The sequence below is a fragment of the Dacryopinax primogenitus genome (assembly GCF_000292625.1).
Source record: "Dacryopinax primogenitus strain DJM-731 SS1 chromosome Unknown DACRYscaffold_6, whole genome shotgun sequence".
Lineage (NCBI taxonomy): Eukaryota > Fungi > Basidiomycota > Dacrymycetes > Dacrymycetales > Dacrymycetaceae > Dacryopinax > Dacryopinax primogenitus.
In genome coordinates this window covers 164,330-185,206 of record NW_024467203.1, presented here as the reverse complement: position 1 = coordinate 185,206, position 20,877 = coordinate 164,330, and the positions used below count along the sequence as shown (strand labels likewise).

The window sequence follows — 20,877 nt, the reverse complement described above, 5'->3', positions numbered from 1 at the left end:
TTGCTGGGAAGCCGGGAGGGATGCCTGGTGGACCTCTGGGACTGGGACCCCCGGCCTCGGATGAGGATGATGAAGGGACGATTCGATACGGACGGATCCCCCAGCGTGTGCCTAGACGGTACAAGACGATCAAGAAAGTCGAGTACGTATCTTCGCCTTTCTGATAGTGCGGTGAACTGATGTGCATGGGATAGGCTGACCAAGGGTAACCTTGTTATCGATTGTGCTGTACCGACGAAGCTGCTTGACATGTGCTCGAATCGCACGGACAGGGAGATGACATTCATGCGGTACACGGCTGCGACCTGCGACCCGGACAAGTTCAAAGAGGAAGGCTACTCCCTCCGCCAGGTGCTGTACGACCCGCCTCGTCGCACAGAGCTCTTCATCGTCATGACGATGTACAACGAGGATGAGACGCTGTTCGCGCTGAGCATGAACGGTGTGCTCAAGAATATCGCCCATCTGTGCACGAGGGACAGGAGCAAGACCTGGGGCCGTGATGGCTGGAAGAAGGTCGTAGTATGCATCGTCAGTGACGGAAGGCAGAAGATCAACTCGCGCACGTTGAGCGCTATTGCGGGCATGGGCGTCTACCAGTCGGGTGTGGCCAAGGTGCGTCCACCGAAAGCAGCAAGAGCACCAGCTAACAAGCAGTACAGAACGTCGTCAAGAATAAACCTGTGACGGCGCATATATACGAGTACACCACGCAGAGTGAGTCAAATTTCCCTATTTTCTGGTCGGCCCGCTGACGCTCCCCCAGTCTACATCTCCCAAGACTGCCGGTTCCAGGGTTCCGAAAAGTCCGTCCCAGTCCAAGTCATCTTCTGCCTCAAGGAGCAGAACCAGAAGAAGATCAACTCCCACCGTTGGTTCTTCAATGCCTTCGGGACCGTGCTCAACCCCAACGTCTGTGTCCTCCTCGACGTGGGTACCATGCCTGGCCCTACCTCGATCTACCATCTCTGGAAGGCGTTCGACATCAATTCGAACGTTGCTGGCGCTTGTGGAGAGATCGTTGCTCGGAAAGACAAATGGGGCAAATGGCTAATGAACCCGCTTGTTGCCTCCCAGAACTTCGAGTACAAGATGAGTAACATCCTCGATAAGCCTCTCGAGAGTGTCTTCGGGTACATCACTGTCTTGCCCGGTGCGTTCTCGGCGTACAGGTATATCGCCCTGCAGAATGATGCAATGGGCACTGGGCCGTTGCAGAAGTATTTCCTGGGTGAGAAAATGGTGCGTACCCGTATTCTCGAGGCAGAATTGATGTTGATAGTCTCTGATAGCACGGTTCCAACGCCGGCATCTTCGAAGCGAACATGTACCTAGCCGAGGATCGTATCCTTTGCTGGGAGCTTGTGACGAAACGCGACTGTTCCTGGATTCTGCACTACGTCAAGTCCGCTTACGCGACCACTGACGTGCCGGAGAAAGTGCCCGAGCTCATCTCCCAGCGCCGGCGCTGGCTTAACGGTTCCTTCTTTGCTGCCATCCACGCGACGATGCACTTTGCATACATCTATCGCAGCAGCCACAATATACTACAGAAGGCCTGGATCCATATTGAGATGCTCTACCAGACGTTCAACCTGATCTTCTCCTGGTTCGCTTTGGCAAACTTCTATATCTCTTTCGTGTGTGCCGTCTTACTTTTGCGGGTAAGGGAGACTAACGCGAGCACAGATCATCCTCACTCAGTCGATGGAAGACCTCAACATCACCGGTATTCACGTTCTCAACATCGTCCTTCATTATCTCTATCTCGGCTTGCTCATCATGTGCTTCATTCTTGCCCTTGGTAACCGCCCACAGGGCGCCAACATAGCCTACACCGTTGCTTTGATTGGATTCGCGTTGATCACGATCTACATGACGGTGCGTTCTCTCGCTTCGATATCCTGGAGCGGCCACTGACCCGTGCATAGACTGCTGCTATTCTCCTCGCTGTCAAGGGTATCGAAGCTGCCGCGAATAACGCCAATCAGGGCATCCTTACACTGACAGACTTCTTCGCTAACTCCATCTTCCGAAACATCGTTCTGTCGCTCCTTGCCACCACGGGCTTATATCTCATTTCATCACTCCTTTTCGTGAGTACTCATGGTGGACGACATAGTCTGATATTGATCATGAAATAGTTCGAACCCTGGCACATGATCACGTCCTTCCTTCAATACGTCCTGCTCGCTCCCTCCTACATCAACGTCCTTAACGTGTACGCCTTCTGCAACGTGCATGATATCACCTGGGGTACAAAAGGCGACAATAAGATCAGCACAGATCTCGGTGTTGTCAAGTCCAAGGCGGACGCAAAGGAGGTCGAGGTTGAGATTCCTACCAATGAAAAGGACATCAACGCGGCCTATGAGGACGCACTGCATGTCTTGGGTAGTCCTGCTCCCCCTGAGGTCAAGAAGGTCGACGAAAAGACTGCACAGGAGGACTGGTACAAGTCTTTCCGCACGAACGTACGTAGTCTTCCCTTTGTTGTAAAATTATGTGCTGACCATGAATGGGTAGGTTCTGCTTGTTTGGGTGCTCTCCAACGCCGCCCTTGCCGTTATCATCACATCTGCCACTGGCAACATCTCAATCGATACCCAAACCGGTAACGCAGAAGTCAACGGCTACATGGCCTTTGTTCTCTTCTCCGTTGCTGGCCTTGCTCGTGAGTCTTATCTTGCAGCCATTCCAGGCACAGGCGATGCTCATCCGATGTGCAGTTTTCCGTTTCGTTGGTGCCACTGCGTACCTCATTATTCGTCTCTTCGCCGGCGAGTAAAGCGCTTTTTCATGATGAACACTGAGGCTGGACTCTGAGTTACGTTTCATCCCTTTGCGCTGCCTTATGCAGATCTATCTATCATACGTTTCGAAGTGTAGTATGATGTACAGTAGTAGGTTTAGTTTTGAGGATTCTGGTTGTTTACAGCAGTGAGCTTGGTTCGTGATGACCACGTGATCTATACGTAACTCAAGACAGGGCAAGTTGATGACTGCAGGGCCAGCACATAAATTCTTGGCTCGCGCATCTGTACCTTTGCTCGCACCCCCTTCTTCCTCTACTTCTGCACATCCCAGGAAAGGCACTTTCTGTTGGAATGGGCAACTGCTGTCCTGGTAGCGGATACGTTCGCCTGCCAGGTAATGGGGTGAACGAGTGCCCAAGTCCCACCAACATATCATCTCAAATCATAACGCAACAACCTCCAGAGACTGAACAGGCGCATACTCCCGTGATTGGCACAGCACATGTCTTTTGGGACATTGAAAATTGTCCAATATCTAGTGGTGGGCAATATCTTCCTTTTTGAAGGATTATGACGCCTGATTGGCGATACATCAGGCATCCGCCCCTCGACGGCTGTAAGCAATATTCGGAGCTTGCGAACCCCGCGGGGACATGCTCCTTCTCGTATTGGTACGAATCTTTATGTTCAGTAAATGTCTTTCTGATTGGCAAGCAGTTGCAGCGGTTGCTAAAGCCCCACTATCGGTCACTATTCGAGAGGCTTTGACGAACTTGGGCGTCGATCTTCTGGATTGTTCGTCCACGAAGCCATCTGCGGCAGACTTTGTTCTTTTGCAAGTTACGTCACTATTATGCCACCGATATTTACTCATCATGATCCTCTGTGCAGGGACGAGGTCCAGCGATTCAGCTTATCGCACAAGCCCTCCACCTCAGGTGTCATGTACGCGTGATATATGCTGTGTGGGACCATGCTGAATATGCTGAGCTAGTTTCATTTCGTCGGATCGAGATTTTGGAAGGCGCTTGTATATCTTGAAAGAAGCTGGATTCGACATTCTATTGGTCCATCAAGTAAATATCTCCGAGCCGTTAGAATCTGCTACTGAAAACCGGCTGCTTTGGCCGGAAGTTTGTGGATCAAACCCTTCCACGAAGTCCCCCACGTCAGACTCGGAGCAAAGGATATCGCCAGTCCGGAAGACGGTGCAGACGTCGCCTGATGGGACATCCTTGCCTCCTGAGTCATTGCTACCAGCTGGCCTTCCACCACCTCCTTCGAACACTTTCCCTGTCCAGCCTCCAGTCGTGCTGGCTTCAACACGCTCGTCCCAGCTTACGGACTTATTCCTGGTCTACAGTGTCCTGCATTGGGTCGATCAGAGATGTTTTCATCTTGTTCCCGCGCACCGGTACAAGGACCAAGTGTTCACTACGTTACGGGAGTTGGAGCAAACGAAAATGGTGTGCTCGTCATCTACTTTGACGAGCAATCCGGTGTCTTCGTTTGCTTTTTTGTTCCTGACGACAAAAGGTGAAGCTTTACTACATCACGGATTCTGGCGCCACATTCTCTTCCGTGTCGTCGTACTTTCGTAAAGCCACGGAGAAAGGTGTCTTTCGAACAAAACCTTGGAAGGATAGCGGGGATTTGGTGCTCATCCTAAAGGATCCTTTTGCAACCCTATGGACCAAGTTCAAAGATATTGTTGTGAAGCCGTTCGACATCTCTGCGCAGAGCTTGGAAGGTGCAGATTGTGGGCAGATGGCTGCTGAAAGAGTGTCTATGGCTTTAGGCAGGCTTGCGCTCCCAGAGGTTCTGTTCCTGCCTGTTGCTTTGTTACAGCTGGAGAATAAGCTTTCTCGCAAGCATCAGATGCGTCATTTGGAGAAGCTCCTCGGATTCCAAGTCGGACAGTGCCAGTACGCAGCCCAGAAGGCGGGTCTCATTGTGGGAGCCGGTACCTCGGGGTGCAAACTTACGCAGAGCGGAGTGGATATCGTCAATTGCTTCGAACGTGCACTCGATCGGAAGTAGCGCACGTTTCGCATTTCTGCTTGGGGTTTATCGCGGTGCAGCTTTGTCCGGCAAGCGATTTTGTTCCCTTGTCGAACGGTGCGGAGCCCATTCGAGTCCGTTCTTTTGAAAATTCTGATGAGCGCAGACTAGTATGTTTAGCCACGGTCATGTACAGGCCTATTTGTATGTAGCCCTGCTATGGTCTCACAATCTGTAGGAAACACATGTGGGTATGTGTTGTTGTTCGGTCTATTTCAGCTTCGTGTAATTGAGAATGGGTCTGGTGCAAAAGTTTGTGCGATTGGGGGGACACGATGATGGAGGGTGTCTTTCCTGCTTTTCACAGCCAGGCACGTGGCTTGTTCACAAAGCTTCCGGGCCGTTTCAAGCTCCGGCGAACAATTGAATGTTGTCAGTCGACTATTATTAGGTCTCAGTAGTGGAACAAGCTATAGCGAAGGCCATAAAAGTCATGTCCGGAAGCCAACAACCCGCAGAACGATCTGATTTACTATCTCAAGCTCTTGATCTCTGTAATAACCTCTGTGATATCCTAGAACGTCTCGGTCCTTCTCGCTTCACTCAATCGGACGATGTCGCGGTATCGAAGGTTCACGAGCTTGAATCAGCCCTGCATCGTCGACTACAACAAGTTAGCCAGAAATGTAACAGTGCGCTCTCGGCGGTATCCCGCCTGTCAGACGATATCCTACGACTCATCATCCAGCATGGCTACGACGATGAAATCATGGATTACTATCCGAGGTTCCCGGTCAGGACTTTTGCACGAGTTATCTTTTGCATCTCCCGCCGTTGGCGTGCCATCGCAATAGATATGGGCAACGTATGGACGGACTTGGTGTTCTCGAAGCCATCGAAGCCAAGATACCTAGGAGATGAGGACTCCAAGCCGATCCACCCCTGGTATGGAAGTTCGAGAGCGCTTAATGATATGTCTACCTGCAATCTCGAGCGCTCGAAGCAGTCGCTCCTCAACGTGAAGCTGAATATTACACAACTCCGGGATTCCCGAAGGATGATAAACGAGTATTTGCATGTGTGCAACAACCGTGTCGCCGATCTCGCTCTCAGAGCAAGTACTTCAAGCGGGGAAGACATGAAAGCGATTGTCCAGTGCGTCACTCAAACAAGAGAAACCTTGCGTCGCCTCCAGATTTTGATTCGTCAACCGACAACGGACGAAGGCGGACGTGAAACGATCGAATCGCTACTTTTGTGTAATCTTCCACGGCTGGTAGAGGTTCAACTATACGCCTTACCCCTCCCATTGGTCCACCGGCCTGAATACGCCGCGTTCCTCCGATGTCGCCATATTCATCTAGAGCTCAACCCGCAGATACAATACAGTCCATCACACCTGATTGCACTGCTCAAGTGTGCTCCCCAGCTCCAAGGACTATATCTCGTGACATATCGTCAGCATCAAGACCAGGCTGGGGCTGAGCCTGAATTTCACTTGCCACGCATGCCGCTTCCAGAATTGCGCAGCCTCACATTCAAATCAATGTGCATCGGGCGTCACACACTCGGAAGACTTACGGCTCCCAAGATTGAGAGTCTTTTTTTATCTGTTATCTCCCCCTCTGATGCTCATGACAAACAAAACGCTTACGTTGACGATCTCCTTGACTTTATTACTGCCTCGTCTGGCTCAGACAGTGCGCCTCCGCCCATAAAGACACTCTCAGTCGAAGGCGGAATAATGCACAGTCTCCATCGAATAGTCCGTATCATACCGGGTCTGGAGGTTTTGCAAATCGTCTCTGATCCCCTCTGGAGTGTTGTTGAGGAAGAAGAACGAGGAGCATTTCTGAACGAATTAGCGGCGCAATCTTTTTCCCCGACGGGAGACGTGACATTTGTGGACGGGGTACCATGCCCAGTGCTCTGTCCCAATTTACAAACCCTACAGTCTCTCGCGTGGCCGAAGCCAAGTCATATTCGATTGTTAACGACCCTTGCGTCTCGTCGTCGGTCCGCTGGGATGCCCCTTACTCGAATACGCAGGGCCGATTGGCCACTGCAGAATGTATCGCCCGAAACGATCGGGATGTCGGCCACACCTTCAGAGCAATACGCGCTCGAGAAAGCGCTTGCTAGAGAGGCTGAAATCCTTGAGTGTGGGAAGTTTAGATGGGAATGGAAGGATGGCGGTCGGTGGCAGAAAATGCCGAGCATCGGACACCGGAACCGCTCGCCCTATTTGGATGGACCCTAGGATATTCAGCCACGTCGGCATGAATGATTGGATCAAGTCGAGCGTCTCGACGCACCAGCAGACAGTGGAATATGGTGGTGGGTAAGTGAAGGAACACCGGGTCAATGCACCGACACACACTATGGTGTCACCATTCTGCGAACAGTTCGTACAGTTGTACACGAAGTCGAAGAGGTATATCCGATACAAATGTCATGGTAACCCTTGAGCGACAGATACCAAACACTTCGACATCCTAGGCACTTCACCTCTCATTAGAGTCCATCCATCTTCCCAACCACTCTCCTCCCTCCTCCTGTGACTCAGGTGCTCTCGCTCGTCTTCCATGACTACCAGTGGGGGAAGATTGGACCCAAGCGGCAGGAGAGGGAGAGGACGAGGACGAGGAGGGTGTGAGAGGGCTTGTTGATCCTATACGCTGCTTTGAAGACGTAGAGGATTAGCGGGGGATGCACGGCGGAGGATCTGCTGAAGGAGTTGAAGTGATGCTACCGAGAGGTGTTTGCGCATAACATGTACAACATGTATACAACGATGTGAGTGCTCAAGCACGTGACTAAAAGGCAACAATGGGATTGGTCAGAATACTTCCGCACCTTTCAAGCTCCGTTGAACACTATGAGTCGTCTGGTCTTAGATGCAAACGGGCAGCAGACAAGGTGATTGAAGTCATGCCTGAACGACAGCAACCCGAGCAACGATCTGCTTTGCTATCTCAAGCTATTGATATTTGTACAAGTCTTTGTGATGTCCTAGAACGTCTCGGACCATCTCGCTTTACTCAATTGGACAGCGATATCGGGGTATCGAAGGTTCACAAGCTTGAATCAGACCTGCATAGTCGTCTGCAGCGAGTCGACGAGAAAAGGAACGATGCTCTGGCACCCATATCCCGCCTATCAGACGATATCATACGACTCATCATCCAGTATGGCCACGATGATGAAATTCTTGACTACCGGAAGGTCACTGTTAAAACTTTTGCACGACTTGTATCCTGCATCTCTCGCCGTTGGCGTGCCATCTCCATAGATATGTCGAACGTATGGACGGACTTGGTGTTTTCGAACCCTAAATACCTGGGAGATGAGGACTCCAAGCCGACCCACCCCTGGTATGGAAGTGCCAAAGTGCTCAGTGGAATGTACACCTCCAACCTGGAGCGCTCAAAGCAATCGCTGCTCAATGTGCAGCTATATATTCCACAGCTCCTGGACCCCCGAATTATGATAAAAGAGTACTTGCACGTGTGCACCAACCGTGTCGCCGATCTCAATCTCGAAGCGAACACGTCAAGCGCGGAGAGCATGAACGCGATCGTCCCGTGCGTCACTCAAACAAGAGAAACCTTGCGGCGCCTCCGGATTGTTCTAGAGCAGTCGACAGCGGACGACGGCGGACGCGATCTGATTGAAACGCTACTTTTGTGCAACCTTCCGCGGCTAGTAGACGTTCACTTACAAACCATTCCCCTTCCTTTGGTCCACCGCCCTGAATTCGTCGGTTTCCTCCAATGTCGCCGTCTTCGTCTGGAGATGTTCCATCTGAGGCAATATACTCCGGCACGACTGGTCGGACTGCTCAAGTGTGTTCCCCGGCTCCAACAACTACATCTCGTCGTGTTTCCTCACGAATCAGACCAGGTCGCTGCGGAGCCTAACATTCACGGGCCACGCCTCCTGCTGCCAGAATTGCGTACCCTCAAATTCATCTCATCACCTGTCGGTCGTCACACGCTCGGACAACTTCTGTTTCCCAAGATCGAGAGCCTGTCAGCGTTCATTCTCTCCCCCTCTGTGTCTCATCACCAAGAAACGGCTTACGTTGGCGAACTCCGTAAATTTCTGACTGCCTCGTCTAGTCCAGACGGTATGCCTCCGCCGGTAAAGGCACTCTCGGTGGACGGTGGAATACTGCGCAGTCTCCATCGAATACTCCGAGTCATACCCGGTCTGGAGGTATTGCAAATCGTCTTTGATCACGACTGGAGTCCCGTTGAGGAAGAACAACGCGTCGCTTTTCTCAACAAGTTAGGGGCGCAACCGCTTTCCCCAAAGGGAAACATCACATCTGTAGACGGGGAGCCATACTCAGTCCTCTGCCCCAATTTACAAGCGCTAGAATCTCTCGCGTGGGCGAAGCCAAGTCATATCCAATCGCTGACGACCCTTGCGTCTCGTCGTCGGTCGTTTGGGATGCCCCTTACTCGAATACGCATGCTCAATTGGCCTCTGTCTGCTGCACCCCCCGAAACGGTCGGGATGCCGGCCACACCTTCAGAGGAATACGCGCTTGAGAAAGCGCTTGCTAGAGAGGTTGAAATTCTCGAGTGTGGGGAGTTCAGGTGGGAATGGAAGGAGGGAGGGAGGTGGTTCAAAGCGCCTAGGGTCGGAGACCCGCGCTTCCTATCCGATGCGAATTGAAGGCTAGAATACACAACAACCTGGGCGTGGAAGGATCACGTTGAGCGCTTCGAGCCTCTGGCAGACAGTGATAGGATAGTGGTGGGTGGAAACATGAATACATACGTGTATGCCAGGATGGGCGAGGAATTGAAGAACATAACAGAGTGAAATTAGAGCATACGGTCAACATAGGCATGAGCAGTGATTTGACTGATACACATTCGACCACTTCGGGGTCATCGAAAAGACTAAACAAGGACAAAGGACAAGAACGAAACAAACAAAATCCTAAGCTAACAACTACACAGCGTTCGATGAATTCCCGCTATACCACCAATCGATCGAGAGCAATAGAGCCTGTGGGCGAGGCGCTCAGATAATGTAAGATCCGCAAGAGGAGCGCCTTGGCGGCCAACAGGGAGGATGAAGCGAGAGAGTAGACACACAGGGCACGGTACGGGTGCGGTTTACTCGGGGCCCTTGACCTTCTTGCGCCCGGATGGTGCGACGAGGGACTTGTGGATGAAGGGCAGGACACCACCACCTGATTTCGAGTTAGATAGGTCGAATGTGAAAAAAAACGGGAAACGCACCTGCGATAGTCGCCTTAATAAGCGTATCTAGCTCTTCGTCTCCGCGGATAGCGAGCTGCAAGTGGCGCGGTGTGATACGCTTGACCCTGAGGTCTTTGGAGGCGTTGCCTGCATGGGGTGATGAGCAATGCGGCGACAGTGGTTGGGTGTGACGTACCTGCGAGTTCTAGGACCTCTGCGGTGAGGTATTCGAGGATTGCTGTAAGGTAGACAGCAGCCTTCGCTCCAATGCGTACGTTATTCTGTGTACGCTGCTTGAGGTATCTGTGTATACGTCCGACAGGGAACTAAGTAGAAATAAATATGAGCATTGTTGGTATTGTTGAAAAAATAAAGTGGCGACTAACCTGGAGACCCGATTTGGCACTCCGCGTCGTGGCCAGCTTGTCCGACACGGGAGGCTTCGACTTTCCCCCGGCGCCCCTATCAGTACCTCGCTCGCCAGCCATAATGGGTGATTGATTTGCAACAGAAAAAGTTGAGAAATCAGGTGAAATACGTCGCAGAACACGCTCGGAGGATGAGTTGAAGCTGAGAGCAGGTCGGAAGTGGTCGTTCGGAGGAGGGAAAGAGTTACTCGACCGGGGGGCGGGGTGGACCAGTCGCGCCCATCCAATAAACGGATTCAATTTGTTTGTGACTGAGCTAGGTCACGTGATTCATAAATACTTTCATCCTAACTTCATTACTTCTTGGCTGCAGTATATTCTACACGTTACGAGAAATGGCTGCCTCATCTAAAAAGGTTGGATTATCTAAAGGACTCATGGCGCTCGGGTTCATGCAACGCGGTCCGGCAGTATCCCAAACCGAGCCTGCAAAACCTGTAGTGGTGGAAGACGGCAAGTGGGAACTCGGAAGTGCGATGCAAGAAAGCTGGGGGCAAGACACGAGTATCCCGTGCGTATTACTGCATGTCCTTGACATTGATGTACTCATTAATGGGATAGACAAACAGTGACGTACGAAGAGTCTTACCTGCCCTTTCTCACACCGGAGCACGCGTCTACCTCGCGCTTAGCGCCCGGAGGTGGAGGCCGCAAATCTTTTGGGAGGTTCAACAAGTCGCTCGAAACTGTTGGCCTTTTCCCTCTTTGCCAGAGCTTGCGCTAGTACTAACATGATGGACAGAGACCGGAAGAAGAGGAACTCGCGGCGGATATGATGCCTGAACCAGAGTCATCGCACGAGGAAGAGAGGGACAAACTCCCACGAGCTCGCAAGCTGGTCGTCAACCCCGCATCTCTGATTAGCGCTGAGCAAGTCAGGCGACCATGGGATCAGCGAACAGGTGAGGAGGTTGGACGACGGAAGGGCGGGAGGAGGGAGCAACGGGACGGTCGTGGGGATTCGGTGAGCGTAGATGAGAGGACACGAGGTGGAGAGGGTAGGTATCGTCCCCGGTCTCCAATAGGCGCGCCAGGAGCAAGTGAGGACAGGACCGTGAGGAAGAATGGGAAGAAACGGAGCCGTGTGGAAGACGAGGATAAGGAGGAGGACACGCACAGCAGACGAGAGAAGAAGCCAAAGAAAGACAAACAGAAAGAAAAGAACAAGGGGAAGCAGCGGTCGGAGTGAGCGCTTGTGCTCTTTTCATGTCTTGTTTAGTTTGGGTGCTCCGGTATTGCGTCTCGGAGTAAATTGCTGTCCTGTATTTTCATGTGTTGCATACCCTGCATTATAATAACCACATCCTTCGATATCACAATTACGATTTTACATCAACCCAATTCTAACAGAACTTGCAACCTGTAGAGGAGTCATTCGAACATACTTCGCATCTCGGGCCGGGGTAAGTGCCGACCGAAGCGCACGTTCGTCCGAGTCACTGCCGAAACGGCACTCCGCATCATATCCCCCCCAACAACGGAGCGGACCTGCATGCCTCTCCGCTTCTCTCCCACTTCATTACGCTTACCGTTTCGTGCTCTGAGGACTCGCAGGATGGCAAAGTTCGACTACCAGGTGCGCTGTTCCTCACACTGCCAAACAAGTTGAGCTGATGAAGGGTAGCTCATACCCGGTTTTTTTGTCCAAGACGACCGTGAGTACTCTAGCGAGGTGCGTATTCCCAGTCTTCAACGATCTCTGCTTACTCCTACCCGCATATTTTGTATACTTGCAAATGCACGTCTGTCATCCCAACAGCACCAACTCATCCCCTCCTTTGGTCTGCCGAACCCGGAGCACCCCGAGCGCTGGGAGGAGTTCAAGACGCGTGTGCAGGCGCTACACGAGGACCGGAAGCGGAAGAACGGGCTCGTGAAGGTGCTCTACGTGGGACGGCACGGGCAGGGGTGGCATAACGTCGCACTGGCAAAATACGGTGTGCGCTTTGCTGGCGGTTGTTAGGGGCGCTAATGGGTGTACGGGTAGGGAGGGAGCTCTGGGATGGGTGGGTATTGTTTGGGAAGAGTAGGGAGGTGCTGAACGTGAATGTGTAGGAAGTGGGCAGCTTTGGAAGGGGACGGCGAGATCGTCTGGGGCGTGCGTGCTCTCTCCGTTCTCAGGTTTAGTTTTAGTCTCTCATCTCTCCCAGCCCGATCCAGAGCTCACTCCGCAAGGAATCCAAGAAGCGAAGAACGTCAACTCTGCATGGGCGAAAGAGCTGCCGGAGGGGATGCCTCTCCCCCAGCGGTGGTTTGCGAGCCCATTCCAGAGAGCGAGTAACACACTTAGGATCACGTTCGACGGGCATGTGGAGGATCCCAAGCCTCTGATTATCGAGGTGCGCTTTCAGCTTAGCCTACCGGTGCAGTCCGAACTTAAGGCGTGATTGTGCGACGCTGTAGGAATTGCGCGAGATGATCGGCATGCATACGTGCGACAAGCGCTCCCCGAAACGGACCATCGCTGAGCGTTTCCCGACTTTCGACTTTGAGGAAGGGTTCGCGGAGGAGGACGAGCTCTGGCTGACACATCAGCGGGAAACCGAGGAGGAGATGATCATTCGCGCTGCTCGCGGGTTGGACAAGATCATGGAGCTTACGGATGCGGACGACGTCTGTAAGTTTCGAGCGCCTGATTCCTACAAGCGTGTCCACCGTGTGTATGTGCTGTTGACGCGTGGGCAGACATTTCCATTTCCGCGCACACAGGTATCGCGCGCGCGCTCATGGCAGCGGTCGGCCACCGACGATACGATCTGCCGACGGGTGGTGAGTTCCGGCCCCCCGGTCTCCGTGGGCAGGGTCAACGCTGCTCCGTACAGCGCGGCCATGCCACGGAGATCGGCACTTGTGGTTTAAACCCTCGCTGACAGGTTTTTTTGCTGTAGGGGTTTTACCGATGGTTGTTGCCATCTCCGGGTGCTGAGGCTTGTCCCTTGCCCCTTTTGATTCTGGTCCATGGAGATAGAGGCTTGTGAGTCGGCTGACATAATGAGTGTTCTGCCAAGTCACTTGTGTAGATGGGTACGATAGACTAGAAAAGAGAACATGTGAGATGTGAAGGGGGATGAATAACATTTTTTATTTATTCTGTTGGAGGAATAATGAAAAAGTGAACAATATTCGTGAATGACTCGGAATATCCGTCCGAGCCTCGGCCAGCGATGTTCGGGGTCTCCGTCGGAGTTTCCAATGACGCACGTTCAGCTTCCGTTCGCCCGGACACGACGGCGCATATATTATCGGTGGGGCCAGCGTCGACTTTACTCTCCTTCATCCCAACGACCAGCATACACCTCATTTCACTCACAATGCCCTCCTCCCTCGACTTCCTCAAGGCATCGGGCACAACAGTCGTGTCTGACTCGGGCGACTTTGAGTGTGAGTAGACCGCCTCATGTATCTAGGGTATCTGATCAATTCCACCAGCTATCGGCGCATACAAGCCTCAGGATGCCACTACCAACCCTTCGTACGTTCGTATATGCGCATACATTTACAATACTGAACAAGTTGCAGACTCATCCTCGCCGCTGCTGGTAAGAAGGAGTACGCCCACATCATCGATGCTGCCGTTAAGTACGGCAAGCAGAAGGGTGGGAACATCGATCACCAGGCAGCTGTTGCCATGGACCGTCTCGTGTGTATTTTTACATCGTAACCTCAACTTACACTGACGAAACTCATTCAGCTGATCGGGTTCGGCTCCGAGATCCTCAAGATCATCCCCGGCCGTGTCTCTACCGAGGTCGACGCCCGCCTGTCCTTCGACACCGAGGGCACCAAGGCCAAGGCGCGCGAACTCATCGCACTGTACGAGTCGGTCGGCATCAAGCGCGAGCGTGTGCTCATCAAGATCGCATCTACTTGGGAGGGTATCCAGGCTGCCCACCAGCTCGAGAAGGAGGGCATCCACTGCAACCTTACCCTCCTCTTCGGCTTTGCGCAAGCTGTTGCCTGCGCTGAGGCTGGTGTTACCCTGATCTCGCCATTTGTTGGTCGTGTATGTCTGCCTGTCGGAAGTGTTGCGCACATGCTGATTGTTGCCATAGATTCTCGACTGGTACAAGGCCCACAAGCCTGGCCCGAACTACGACGGTGACAACGACCCTGGTGTGCAATCCGTCAAGCGTATCTTCAACTATTACAAGCAGCACGGTTACAAGACGATCGTCATGGGTGCTTCTTTCCGCAACATCAAGGAGATCGAGTGCCTCGCTGGTGTTGACTTCCTGACGATCGCACCCAAGCTGCTCGAGGAGCTGAAGCACAAGTCAGAGCCGGTACCCGCGCACTTGTCCGTCAAGGAGGCTCTCGCTAGCCAGAAGATCCCCAAGGTGACCTACCTGCACAACGAGCCCGAGTTCCGCTGGGAGCTGCTGGCGGATAAGATGGCGTTTGACAAGCTTCACGAGGGTATCGCCAAGTTCGCTGAGGACGGACAGACCTTGAAGAACATGCTCAAGGAGCGTCTGCACAAGGCGTGAAGAGGATACCTCCTGTCCTTGCCCTAGCTAGCGTCTCACCGACGCGCGTATGACATATTTTAGCTAACTAGATCGATGTACTGAAGTGAAAAGCCAAACTGAAGACAAAATCAAATGTAACGGGAATGCATTATGCGGATTTCATCATGGTCATTGTTGGAAATGAAACATTCATTGTAGCATTGTAAAATGGATGAAACATTGTGAAGTTGAATCATGATTTTATGTCGTTGGAGTGGGGTGCATAGTGGTACATGCTGGACTATGTGAAAATGGAGCTGTGACAAGAAAGGAAATAAGAAAGAGAAGAGCTGGTATTGTTACTGCAGAATAAAGGACATTGCAAGCAGAGAAAAGAAGGTACTGTACACCGAGGTTGCGCGTAGTTTTCCCTATATGTTGGTTGTTGCTACAGATTACCCGAGGGGGAAGGAGATGAACACTCAACGACCAATGTGTTGAAAGAGACGTCGACTACGGGTCAGCGAACGGGTCCTCCCCACCCGAAGGAAGGCGGATGACGACCGTCGTTGGCCCTGAACGGCGGAGAGCTATCGTCTGCGCCCGACTGACAAGGACGGACTTGTACAGCGGAGGCTCGGTCCGTCGTTCGCGGCCTTTCTGATGACGGGAGTGTAATTCCGCTCTATGAAGGCGTTCATTTTCCTTCAACAACTGTTAGCTGCCTTTTCCACGTTCGGGGGAAGGGAGGGGACACACGAGTTCAAGCGCAGGGATCAAGCTGATCAGCCCCATCGTCGCTTCCTGAAACCGGGCCCAAGTTGTAGGATGCGACCAAATCTCGCTCGCCCCGTCCATAAACTCGGACATGGCATAGGGCAGCATGGACTGGAGGCGGGCGGAGATGTCGTTCCGCGTGTGAGGGGGCATGTCGCGCCACCGGCGGGCGACGTCTGATTCTGCACTCGGGGTTAGAGGGAAGGAGAGAGGGAAGGTAGGGAACGCACCTTCGTCGTGTAACACTCCGTGGATATAGGTCATCATATACTGCGACTGGGAGGGTAAAGGAGGCGGAGAGACGGACTGCTTGATCATGGGCTGTCCGAGATGCGCATCAGTGAGTCACGTCCAACGTCCAAGAGAGATGTACGAACCCGAGCAGACAGCCTAGGAGTTTGAGGTGATAATATCGGACCACCCATGCTAATTACGTATGCGTATTACTGTCCAAAGAATGTAGATCGCCGAGTGCCAGATGTGTAGGAGAGAGAGAGAGGAAGGAAGTGGTCGTCCGCCTTTAAATACTCTGCGGGTGCACGCGGCCTGAAATACGTCCCGTGCAGCCCCTTGTTGCTTCTTATTCGACGGCTATGATCACTTAATGGCCCTTCGTACTTTATAACACGAAGTAATATATATTCCTAGTGACGCCGTTGACACAACTAATACGGAAATGGACGCGCTGTCGGCGGTGCGGCTAGCGGTTATTGAATAAAGGGGAAATGCGGGGGCGGGGGAAAACTTGACACAAGAGTCGCCCTGGGACGCCCGCTTTACACCGCCTGTGCTGTCAGGGAATTCTGTCGGCTGTGGGCCATCAACGGGCGGAACAGGGGCATAGGTGCTGTCCATTCCCTATTGACTTTCTACGGAAATGCATATCCAGGATATCGTAAGAAATGTGCATTTCCGGTATGGCTAGTGTCAGGAAGAAGACGATAAAGCCAGGTTTGAACCCGCCAATTCATATCGTCGCTACAACGCTTAACGATGCCAACCTACAATTCCTGTTGTCCCAACCACGACCTAATCTCCCTCTAGTCCTTCTTCAGGTCTCGCCGGAGGACAAAGATCCTTTCTCCTTCAGGGGTCAGCGCTGGCAGCTCCTCAGCACCCAACGACTGCACGCCAGCAACGTCCCTCCCCGGTGCGACGACGACAAACATCTCCAGCCCGTCACCGACCTCGATATGCCGCTCCGTCGCTGACGTGAACGAATCGATCACGATGGACAGGACGGTGTCCATGGGGAGGTTGCCTGGCTCGAAGGGTGCTGCGCCTGGTGCAGGAGTCTGGTTCTTGAAGTAGATCTAGGCCAAAGGTCAGCAACAGTCCTGTCTGTGGGCATAGGAAGTACCTGGTTGTCCAGGAAGGGTTGGATAAGCGACGACGCAGCGCCTGCTGCGCGACATGCTTCCCGCTCATATGACCCTACCGGATCGAAGGAGTATACCGCACCCGTCCCTTGCACCCGTCAGCACCTTCGACAATAGTACATATATGCGCTCACCATCTTCCTCAATCCCACCCAGGATGTTGTACGTGTAGTAAGGGAAAAACCGCTTGCCATACAGCATGCCCTGGATCATACGCGCGATGGCCTTGAGGGGCATCTGCTTCGAGTGCGCATGTCTGTACCACTGTAAGACGTCAACATGTGCTCTTGTGGGCAAGGAAGAGCGCACCTCTATCCTCTGCTTAACCTTCTTCACGAACGTCGAGCAGTCTGCCTGGAACCCGTTCACCGCCAACACCGCCCTGTCCGTCCTACACCAACCCAAGCATCAGCCCCGCATCCCTGCGCGCATAACCAGAACTCACAGCTTGAACACCTTGGGCGCATAACGCGTCTGGATACTGTACCCCTCGGTCTGCCTCGTATCACCCGCGATGACCGAGAAGTCCTTCCCAGCGATAGCAAGTATCGTACCGCCGTTCTCGGCATAAGGGTTAAATTGGTGCTGGATAGGCCGGTGCTGGTCGGCGTAGAGAGGTTGGGCGAGGGCCATTGCTTTTGACGTGAGGAGTGGATGTATGCGCTTGAGGGATGTTGAGCTAGGGGGAACGCGTACGCCTTCAAGTTCAGGCACCGCGCTAGGCGGAGGCAAATGGGACTCTCTGCTGAGTACCATATTTACCGTCACACTAGTACTAATCCTGAATTGTGAATATTAGTAGGAGGATATAAGACGACAAAGATGAAGAGATAACATCTCTTGTCAGAATAATGTTACTCGAATTGAGGGGTATCCAGTTCAGCTTCAGCTAGTGCAGAGTCGCAGCATCTCATTAGCTGCAGGGGAGATTCTGAGACACGACTCGGAACTGTCTTTTTTTCCACATTGACAATATAATAGTTTGAAACGCCTCAATTCCAATTGAAATACTAGCACTGACGCGATGTGCATTCCTCAAACACGATCCTTTTGCACCCCACTACAGGAGACTCGTGGCTATTCCCGCGTCTTTGTGGGAAAACGGAGGAAGCTTCCTGGTGTGTAAGAGGCCGTCGCCTCAATCCAATGCATTCATGTATATACGTTTGACAAATGTATGGGGTTGGGAGAAACATGCAAGACGGGGTTGTGCAACACGCTGATGCACTGTGTATCAGTGTAATAGTCAGGTATTGGCTAGTCAAGTAGCACGGGCAAGGCGCCGCGATTAGAGAAGGTTCTTGAGCTTATCGGTGATCGACGACAGGTCATGATCCTCCTCCGCCTTCTTAGCGTCCACGCCGGCCTTCGCTAGGTCTTCCTCAGACTTGTGCGAGACAGAGACCTGAATAACAAGGGAAGCGGTCGAGGTCGCCCGTTGCCTATTCCGTTCATGATACCGATCTGAGAACCTGCGGTAACGTTCAGTAAAATATCGGACGATACCCGGAGAAGCACAGACCTTCGCGGCATCTCCCCGTTCAAGCCAATCGGGTCGAACCCGCGCTTCTGAGCTTCTGAGCATATCGCGAATACCTGGTTGCGCTGGGCCAGGACGGCGGGGGGAACACGGGAGAAGGACATAGATTTTTTTGGGTCGAGCTGCGCCATCGTAGGTTCGTCAGCGAGCTTCGCATTCAGTGCAAGGGCGGCCTCGAGGTTGGTGGGAGCCACGGTCTGCGGAGTCTCCGACACCTTCTGGATAAAGTCTAAAAATGCATTAGTCACACCGTCCGCATATCGCCGGATGTACCATGCTTCGGAAGGTGCACCGTCTGCCGGAAGCAACGTGAGTATTTCAGACATTCATTGATGAATGATCCCGACCTGGCAAAATGTGCTTCTGACAACCACCAGGAACCCCTGTGAGGCGGTTTGCAAATGCTTCGGCCTCGGCAACGGTATCAACCAAGTTATCAGCCTTGGGGAAATACATTCAGTCAGGGCCTCGTGCGCCGCACGGAAGCCGACATACCGCGTAGAGCAACACAGGGACTCTGACGAGGTCGGCTTCTTCATCAGTCAGAGGAATGCGCTACAAAGAACGCGGATCAGATCCTCGTCCCCGAACGTGCCCCAATTACGGCACCTGAACGATACCAGGATCCGGACTCACGTTGCCAAATATCGCATTACCGAACTCCATGCCGCGGCATAACCTTGTCGGTGGATACTGAGTCTCCAGATACGCAGCAAAGTCGTCCTTTTGATCTTCGTCCAAGTGCTGCGGGCCGTTTGTCAGCACAAGGTGACAATAGAGTGGGAGTCGGAATCGGCACTTACCTCACCGAACAGATAGGGAAACACTTCCACCAGGTAGTCTTCCATGGTCTCTATGTCCTTGGAAGTCGCCAACAAGGTAAGAAGCTCCTTGCATATCTCCTCCAGTTGCATCATACTATACGTTCCCGTCAGCAAATTCGAATGTGGCTCCAATTCGTACCTACATCTCGTCGCGCGGACGCTCTATCGGTCCAGCCGCAATACTGAGCAGTCTTCCAGGGAAGAGAATTGCAGCCCGGAGCGTGTTGTGATAGGTATACCAGGTTCCAGCAAAAAGATGCACGTGCCGCAGACCGAGCTTGTCAAGCAGTTTAACGAGCTCCACACCGTCGGTCCATGCGTCACGACCCGGCTCGGGCTCGCTAATCGTCTGCCCCTGTGCACGGCCATCCAAAGCAATAAGATTGTAGTTTTTGGAAAGTCTAGGATCTTTGAGTTGGTTAACGAAGGAGGACGAGTCAAAAATGGCGCCTTTTGGCCGAGTCAGACCATTCCACGACAGGGATAGGGAGCAATGGTTGTGACCCACCGAGGGTGAAAACGATTGTCTGTTTGGTTTTGTCGAGGCCCTTTATTGAGCCATCTCCAGGGAGGTTGCTGCGGTAGAAGTAGGATACACCATCCTCTGGCAGATCGACAAAAGGCATGGGGGTTTAGAGTTCAGTAGATATGACCAGAGCACCAGAGGGACGATCGACACAGGATCGGGGAGATGAAAGGAGAGATGACGAAATGACCCGCGCAGCCCGCGCAAGATATAAGACAGGGGGAGGAGGACCGGGGCAAAGGACGGAGAAGGGAAACGGGGGAAAATAAAAAGAGGAAACGAGTTTGGCCCGGTGGGAAGGCAGGGTCGCGGCCTGCCATAAGTCAGCCGCTCATTTCATGATTTCGGCGCCAGAGAAGGCGGGTCGGTGGGAAAACAGGCAGTGCGACCCTAATAGGCCCTTCCCTCTCTCTCTGATATGCGCTGCTGTGGGAATCGATAATTCATTGATGGATATTGAGATTTTGACGGGCACTGGATGTGCCACGAGATCTTGTGTCGGCAACAACAATTGTGAATCAGAATGGAATGCCGCTATGGAGAAATTTTGGTGGAAGACCCTGGGAGTAAATGTGGTTCGCCGCCATTGAATTGAATGCGCCTACGACGGAGATAAGGGTGCACGGGAAATGCCTTATGTGACTTAGTGTCGTGCGGATGTTCTTGCCGGGATAAGATGAAGAGCGTTTGCATGAGCTTCTGGCGGGAGATGTTGTCAGAATTTGCCGCTCATGAATTGGTGTGATATGTATGTTGGATATTCCATGCCAACGATGAATCTTCTAGAAATGTCGAGCGGGGAGGGGCATCATCGTGTGGGAAAGTGAAGTGTTAGAGTGGTCGGCAACGCTGGGTGGCCTTGTTGCATGCTTGCAAAGGTCAAGGGGATAGGTGGACGGTTCAACGTTCGCCCTCCTTTTCCTTTGTGTGTGGATGCCTCCTTATATGACGCGATCGATATGTGGTAATCTGTCTCCAT

The 20,877-nt window shown here is 52.6% G+C and overlaps 9 protein-coding genes across 9 annotated transcripts; 6 read left to right on the top strand and 3 right to left on the bottom strand.

The window, feature by feature from the left end:
* Positions 1-20: 20 nt before the first annotated feature.
* On the top strand, positions 21-2,788 carry DACRYDRAFT_50210 (glycosyltransferase family 2 protein; the record flags this gene model as incomplete). The annotated part of the gene is made up of 10 exons (XM_040774978.1): positions 21-142; positions 195-615; positions 663-717; positions 767-1,242; positions 1,293-1,640; positions 1,690-1,881; positions 1,932-2,096; positions 2,145-2,474; positions 2,527-2,674; positions 2,730-2,788. The coding sequence occupies 10 exons, from the start codon at positions 21-23 to the stop codon at positions 2,786-2,788; spliced, it is 2,316 nt and encodes a 771-aa protein (XP_040629886.1).
* Positions 2,789-6,603: 3,815 nt separating this feature from the next.
* Positions 6,604-7,082, top strand: DACRYDRAFT_21355 (uncharacterized protein). Its single transcript, XM_040772356.1, has one exon. It carries the CDS (start codon positions 6,675-6,677, stop codon positions 6,897-6,899), a length of 225 nt encoding a protein of 74 aa, XP_040629885.1. The 5' UTR covers positions 6,604-6,674; the 3' UTR covers positions 6,900-7,082.
* A 606-nt stretch (positions 7,083-7,688) lies between these two features.
* DACRYDRAFT_106166 (uncharacterized protein) lies at positions 7,689-9,440 on the top strand (the record flags this gene model as incomplete). The annotated part of the gene is made up of 1 exon (XM_040768214.1): positions 7,689-9,440. One exon carries the CDS (start codon positions 7,689-7,691, stop codon positions 9,438-9,440), a length of 1,752 nt encoding a protein of 583 aa, XP_040629884.1.
* A 164-nt stretch (positions 9,441-9,604) lies between these two features.
* DACRYDRAFT_21354 (histone-fold-containing protein) lies at positions 9,605-10,559 on the bottom strand. The gene is made up of 4 exons (XM_040772355.1): positions 10,363-10,559; positions 10,173-10,302; positions 10,016-10,123; positions 9,605-9,966 (listed from the first exon to the last, which is right to left on the bottom strand). The coding sequence occupies exons 1-4, from the start codon at positions 10,462-10,464 to the stop codon at positions 9,890-9,892; spliced, it is 417 nt and encodes a 138-aa protein (XP_040629883.1). The 5' UTR covers positions 10,465-10,559; the 3' UTR covers positions 9,605-9,889.
* Positions 10,560-10,739: 180 nt separating this feature from the next.
* On the top strand, positions 10,740-11,593 carry DACRYDRAFT_115276 (uncharacterized protein; the record flags this gene model as incomplete). The annotated part of the gene is made up of 3 exons (XM_040769970.1): positions 10,740-10,915; positions 10,966-11,092; positions 11,147-11,593. 3 exons carry the CDS (start codon positions 10,740-10,742, stop codon positions 11,591-11,593), a joined length of 750 nt encoding a protein of 249 aa, XP_040629882.1.
* A 366-nt stretch (positions 11,594-11,959) lies between these two features.
* On the top strand, positions 11,960-13,330 carry DACRYDRAFT_88074 (phosphoglycerate mutase-like protein; the record flags this gene model as incomplete). Its single annotated transcript, XM_040776836.1, has 8 exons — positions 11,960-11,980; positions 12,164-12,341; positions 12,392-12,410; positions 12,460-12,502; positions 12,555-12,767; positions 12,808-13,021; positions 13,090-13,173; positions 13,293-13,330. 8 exons carry the CDS (start codon positions 11,960-11,962, stop codon positions 13,328-13,330), a joined length of 810 nt encoding a protein of 269 aa, XP_040629881.1.
* A 341-nt stretch (positions 13,331-13,671) lies between these two features.
* On the top strand, positions 13,672-16,099 carry DACRYDRAFT_21353 (transaldolase). The gene is made up of 8 exons (XM_040772354.1): positions 13,672-13,785; positions 13,834-13,876; positions 13,924-14,044; positions 14,096-14,407; positions 14,457-15,557; positions 15,612-15,811; positions 15,860-15,950; positions 16,007-16,099. The coding sequence occupies exons 1-5, from the start codon at positions 13,716-13,718 to the stop codon at positions 14,889-14,891; spliced, it is 981 nt and encodes a 326-aa protein (XP_040629880.1). The 5' UTR covers positions 13,672-13,715; the 3' UTR covers positions 14,892-15,557; positions 15,612-15,811; positions 15,860-15,950; positions 16,007-16,099.
* A 423-nt stretch (positions 16,100-16,522) lies between these two features.
* On the bottom strand, positions 16,523-17,671 carry DACRYDRAFT_21352 (N-terminal nucleophile aminohydrolase). The gene is made up of 5 exons (XM_040772353.1): positions 17,454-17,671; positions 17,318-17,399; positions 17,143-17,272; positions 16,990-17,096; positions 16,523-16,942 (listed from the first exon to the last, which is right to left on the bottom strand). Exons 1-5 carry the CDS (start codon positions 17,639-17,641, stop codon positions 16,670-16,672), a joined length of 780 nt encoding a protein of 259 aa, XP_040629879.1. The 5' UTR covers positions 17,642-17,671; the 3' UTR covers positions 16,523-16,669.
* Positions 17,672-18,128: 457 nt separating this feature from the next.
* Positions 18,129-20,772, bottom strand: DACRYDRAFT_21351 (uncharacterized protein). Its single transcript, XM_040772352.1, has 8 exons — positions 19,881-20,772; positions 19,516-19,822; positions 19,352-19,466; positions 19,185-19,292; positions 19,044-19,103; positions 18,896-18,989; positions 18,531-18,843; positions 18,129-18,480 (listed from the first exon to the last, which is right to left on the bottom strand). Exons 1-8 carry the CDS (start codon positions 19,996-19,998, stop codon positions 18,297-18,299), a joined length of 1,299 nt encoding a protein of 432 aa, XP_040629878.1. The 5' UTR covers positions 19,999-20,772; the 3' UTR covers positions 18,129-18,296.
* Between the last annotated feature and the right edge of the window lie 105 nt (positions 20,773-20,877).

Bases quoted from the DNA above. Each gene is read 5' to 3' on its own strand.
- DACRYDRAFT_21355 (XM_040772356.1), top strand. From the start codon at position 6,675: ATGCCCAGTGCTCTGTCCCAATTTACAAACCCTACAGTCTCTCGCGTG.
- DACRYDRAFT_21354 (XM_040772355.1), bottom strand. From the start codon at position 10,464: ATGGCTGGCGAGCGAGGTACTGATAGGGGCGCCGGGGGAAAGTCGAAG. The intron at 10,124-10,172 runs GTACGTCACACC...CACCCCATGCAG, and splicing joins AGAGGTCCTAGAACTCGCAG to GCAACGCCTCCAAAGACCTC. The intron at 9,967-10,015 runs GTGCGTTTCCCG...ACTCGAAATCAG, and splicing joins TATTAAGGCGACTATCGCAG to GTGGTGGTGTCCTGCCCTTC.
- DACRYDRAFT_21353 (XM_040772354.1), top strand. From the start codon at position 13,716: ATGCCCTCCTCCCTCGACTTCCTCAAGGCATCGGGCACAACAGTCGTG. The intron at 14,045-14,095 runs GTGTGTATTTTT...AAACTCATTCAG, and splicing joins CTGTTGCCATGGACCGTCTC to CTGATCGGGTTCGGCTCCGA. The intron at 14,408-14,456 runs GTATGTCTGCCT...TTGTTGCCATAG, and splicing joins TCTCGCCATTTGTTGGTCGT to ATTCTCGACTGGTACAAGGC.
- DACRYDRAFT_21352 (XM_040772353.1), bottom strand. From the start codon at position 17,641: ATGGCCCTCGCCCAACCTCTCTACGCCGACCAGCACCGGCCTATCCAG. The intron at 17,400-17,453 runs GTGAGTTCTGGT...GGGTTGGTGTAG, and splicing joins GCGCCCAAGGTGTTCAAGCT to GACGGACAGGGCGGTGTTGG. The intron at 17,097-17,142 runs GTGAGCGCATAT...GACGGGTGCAAG, and splicing joins GGGTGGGATTGAGGAAGATG to GGACGGGTGCGGTATACTCC.
- DACRYDRAFT_21351 (XM_040772352.1), bottom strand. From the start codon at position 19,998: ATGCCTTTTGTCGATCTGCCAGAGGATGGTGTATCCTACTTCTACCGC. The intron at 19,467-19,515 runs GTAGGTACGAAT...GGGAACGTATAG, and splicing joins GAGCGTCCGCGCGACGAGAT to TATGATGCAACTGGAGGAGA. The intron at 19,104-19,184 runs GTGAGTCCGGAT...CGTTCTTTGTAG, and splicing joins GTAATGCGATATTTGGCAAC to CGCATTCCTCTGACTGATGA.